At 40.0% G+C, this 5,000-nt stretch overlaps 1 protein-coding gene across 1 annotated transcript in view; it reads right to left on the bottom strand.

Annotated features, from left to right (window-relative positions):
• LOC125044675 (endoplasmic reticulum resident protein 44-like) overlaps positions 1-5,000 on the bottom strand; it is a 29,521-nt gene that overhangs the window by 12,421 nt on the left and 12,100 nt on the right. The window contains exons 3-4 of the mRNA XM_047641486.1: positions 1,824-1,979; positions 144-328 (exon numbers count right to left, since the gene is read on the bottom strand). Of these exons, the coding sequence (XP_047497442.1) occupies positions 144-328; positions 1,824-1,979 (341 nt within the window). The remainder of the gene's footprint in view (positions 1-143; positions 329-1,823; positions 1,980-5,000) is intronic.

Raw genomic sequence — 5,000 nt, 5'->3', positions numbered from 1 at the left:
TTGGTAAACACAAGTGATAACTATAAATACAGAAGATATGCCATATATCTTTGCCTTCAAGGGCAAGTGGGTTAATATTTATAAACAAAACCTGCAAAGCATAAAAACAGGCTTTCAGCTACATAACATTAAACAAAGCTTACCTCAATATCATTCAATTCATTCAAACTCTCAATCTCCTTAATAGGGTCCTTCAGCTGCTCTTTAATGAAAGACGCAAAAGCGTCTGCAGAGCGTTGCCCTCGGTATTCCCTCTTTGATGCCTGACCGTTTCTGAGAAGCTTCAGGGTTGGGTACTTTGTGATGTGGAATCTAGAAGCAATGCTTGCTGAAATGCCAAAGGGATGAGATAATTTAATGGTTGGAAAGAATAACATATACCTAAATAACACAGCCTGCAAACGCTTACTGGATCTTCTCTTAACCCAATGTCAGCGGGTGGCAAGACTACAATGCCACTGCAATATCAATGAGAATGATATAACAATGTCAATGTCAATAGTATTGAAAAGAAAAACACATTTTCCTGCCAATTCAAAGAATGGGGAAATCAGGATCGGTCACAAGGGCTAACTGATAGACTCCTTACAGGCTGAGCACACATTGAGCCATCTATATGTAAAAAAACTCAATAAAATCTAAAGGGGGCAGTACATAAACCTGCTGACATTGGGTTAACAAGCGATTGTATCTTTACAATTTAGAAAATTATCTTTTACTTCCTGCCTTTAATAATTTACCAACATGACATTACAAGAATATTTTATCTTAAAAAGACAGAGACCTACAAGGAAGGCTCTCGAGTCAAATCATTTCTGAAACAGAAAATTCACACTAAAACCAAACAATGAATTAATTTTTTGGCTGAAAACCTTCACAAATTATTTGCAATATATATTTCTATATTTCTAGATTTGATGACTTGGGAATTTAAAGCTTCATATCACATATATTATGCAGCAGGAATGGTGAAACTTGGACAAACAATGAATATAAGATTATTACAAAAAAAAAATTAAGATATACACTCTTGATGGTCAAATTATAAATGAGAAGGCAAATCAACTTCTTGTCTGACTAGACTTCTCCTATAAGCTAGACTCCTGGCTGCTCAGGATGGGAAATGCACCAAGGGCAAGCAAGTGATACAAGTGCAATAAAATCAAATGATATATAATGTGAAAGATGGTAGAAGCTCTGGAAGTTGTACATTAGGGTTCCTTGTTTTATGCCCTGATAGACAGAAAAAATTCCAAGATTAGTCCAAAGCAAATGTACCTATAACTTGTCCAAGTGGGAGATGACCCACTTGAATATAAGCAATAACATTTGATTTACTTTAACCCACTAAACCAGTTTTTAGCCCTCAATTACATCTATCTAATACTGTCACACCTTCCTTCCCTTCTCTTTCTATCAAAATGTTACTTCATGGAATACATGGGTAATCATGAATGTATACCGATTGTGTAATAAGAAACAAACAAACAAACAAAAAAATGAGAGAGAGAGAGAGAGAGAGAGAGAGAGAGAGAGAGAGAGAGAGAGAGAGAGAGAGAGAGAGAGAGAGAGAGAGAGAGAGAGAGAGAGAGAGAGAGAGAGAGAGAGAGAGAGAGAGAGAGAGAGAGAGAGAGAGAGAGAGAGAGAGAGAGAGAGAGAGAGAGAGAGAGAGAGAGAGAGAGAGAGAGAGAGAGAGAGAGAGAGAGAGAGAGAGAGAGAGAGGGGTAGCCAATAAAACTGCAAACCCAAAATGCCTACTCAAGGATTTAGTATTTCCCTTAAATTCAATAGAAATTTCATATGTAAAAACTTGAAACACTCACACTGGGCATCACAGTCCACCTTTCCAATAACCACCCTGCCTTCATCTGGGAATGCTTCCTTAACTTTGTCTGCCGTCTCATCCCAAGTTGGAGCTAATATGTTGCTGAAGCGGCACCAGTCTGCATAGAAGTTGATGAACACCAACTCATTGTTCCCTGTAAAGGAATATAATACAGTATAGCTATAATGAAAAATAAAAAAAGGACGAATGGGAGAGGGACAAATCTGGCCCCCTTGAGATAAAAACTGATATTCATATATATATATATATATATATATATATATATATATATATATATATATATATATATATATATATATGATATATATAATATATATATATATATATATAATATAATACATACATATATATATATATATATATATATATATATATATATAATATAATACATACATATATATATATATATATATATATATATATATATATATATATATATAATATAATACATACATATATATATATATATATATATATATATATATATATATATATATATATATAATATAATACATACATACATATATATATATATATATATATATATATATATAATATAGTACATATATATATATATATATATATATATATATATATATATATATATATATATATATACACACATATATACATTTTGTATATATAAGAAAAAAAAAATATATATGTATATACATAATATATATATATATATATATATATATATATATATATATATATATATATATATATAATTTAATATACACAGTACCTCCATTTATTCAGCGAATCTATTTATTTTCCTGTTCACTGAAATATAACATTGTGAGATGTCTCTGCCCATAGATGGCTCCACAAGTGCTTAGCCACAAAGGAGTCAATTGATAGACCTTGTGACCTTACCTGACTTATGAGCAAGTCATTATTTTAACTAATGCTATCAATAGTGATGTTGCTACTATTATCATAGACATTAAGATTATCATATTATTCACATTACTAACAGGAACATGAGATATTAGAAAATATTTCCGACAATCAAGGAAAAGAGTACACAGCTGAGTGGGTGGGTGCCTCATGTTCAAGGGTGATGTGAAGCAATGGTGTGGTAGCCTCGTTAGTGTTAAGTGTTTTGAATGCCTTCTTGCTTGCAGCTGCCACCGCTGGCTAGCCTGGTGTGAAAAGGGAGTAACTGTGCATAAGACTCCTCCACCAGCTCATAGCCTCGCCAACATCAAGACTTCTGCAGGGCCTCCTCGTAGCCACCCATGTAAACCAGGTACCTTCTGGTCCTAGGCTGTGGGCCATGACTCTATACCTAAAGGTAAAAAAGTCATGGCCCACTGGCATGTGGAGACGCCCTGGCTTTGTACTAACTCCTGCCCCCGTGGCGCCTAGGGTTAATGGGTGGCCGTGGGGAGGAAGGCCTTGCCATTCTGCCTTCTCAAGGTAACCTAACTGGCAGCAAACCACATAGCTGTTGTTGCTGGGGGGGAGGGCAAACGTCCCTCTTACCCAGCAAGTAAGGTGGGCTTTGGGTCCCACTGGGTTGGTGCCAATCTGGCTTGTGGGGCAAAGCCCATGGGACCCCCACAGGTGGATTATGGGGCCTGCAGTCAGCCAACTCTCACTACATGGGGCAGCATTGGTGGGGGTGGCAGAAGGTGGCATCCACCTGGAGTAACTGTCCAAGATTAAACCTCAGGTGGGTTGTCGGGATGTCGGTTCTTTGCGACAGGATGATTGGTTACCACTACTGTCGAGGGAGCTGAAGCAGCTGAGAGTTGAGGTGGCTGCTCTCTCGGAGGTGAGAAGACCTGGCAGCGGCACGATTAGTGTAGGTGGCTGCACTTATTACTGGTCAGGCCGCAGCGATGGCCACCATCTCCAGAGAGTAACCATAGTCATCCCCGGCAGACTTCAACCCTCGGTAGTAGAGGTCACTCCAGTCGATAAGCGTATAATGGTATCGAGTCTGAAGCTTACATTTGGCTTCATGTCTCTTATTGCTGTGTATCGTTCTACTGCTGTATGTAAACTTGATGTGAAAGAGATGTTTTACGCCAAACTTGCATCTGTGACAGACAGCTGTCCTCGGCATGATATTTGTATTGTTCTGGGTGACTTCGATGCGGTATCTGGCTGCAACTGAGCTGGCTATGAGATGTCTTTCAATCCTCGTGACCCAGGAGCTGATGCTGACAGTGACTTAGCTAGGTCCTAGAAATTGAGAATTTCTGGCTCCTGGTATCAGTGTTTTGACCCACAACGTTGGACTTGGTACAGAGATACAGGTAATGTGGCCAAGGATATTGACCACATCCGCGTTAGCACTCAATGGAGGATCACCCAGAACTGCAGGGTCTATCGGAGCACCGCATTCTGTGGAACTATTCATAGATTAGCTGTGGCTACTATTCGGGTGTTTCATGTGGACAGATTGAGGGAGGGGGAGTGTGCTCAATTTGCTGAAACTTTCTCTGGTCTTTTCACAGCACTAAGGGGCCTTACAGACGCTGTTCTTCTGTAGGACACCTTCAAGTGTGAAATGCTCGATGCAGCCCAAGAATGCCCAACAGCAAGACAGAATTTCATCTCACAGGAGACACTGGACACCACATGTTTGTTGTGTGGCTCGATTGTCAGGAGATTGCAACTTGTATTGTTCCCTGGTGCACAGGACTAGGTCACTGCTGAGAAGGGATAAGGAGCAGTTTGTCAGGAATCTTGCAGAGGAAGTCAAAAGCCATTTCCTAGTAAATAACCTTCGTCCTGCCTACCAAGCCCTGTGAGAGCCGAACTCTCACCGACAACTGCAGTCCACTCAGCAAGTGGCCAGATAATCTCAGATCCTAATGGGGTGCGGGTGTGTTGGGCTGTGTATTTTGAGCAGTTGTACCAGGTGGATACAACAGCAAATAACTTGGATGCGGGTAGCATCGAGATTCCTTTGCCAGACCCACCCATCAGTGAGGATCCACTCTACCTGACTGAAGTCAGGAGGGCGATCTCCAAGCTGAAGAGTGGTAAAGCAGCAGGTATCTGTGGCATCCCAGCTGAGCTGTTAACCCATTCCCGACAGGTCACGCCTATAGGGGTGAAAACAAACCACACGAAATGTGGCGTGCGGCTGTACAACCCGGCGGTGCGCCAAAGCGCTCGGAGGCAGTGATTCGGC

Source organism: Penaeus chinensis, chromosome 36 (genome assembly GCF_019202785.1).
Source record: "Penaeus chinensis breed Huanghai No. 1 chromosome 36, ASM1920278v2, whole genome shotgun sequence".
Taxonomy (NCBI): Eukaryota; Metazoa; Arthropoda; class Malacostraca; order Decapoda; family Penaeidae; genus Penaeus; species Penaeus chinensis.
The sequence above is the reverse complement of the archived record's forward strand: the minus strand, read 5'-3'. Positions and strand labels throughout refer to the sequence as shown.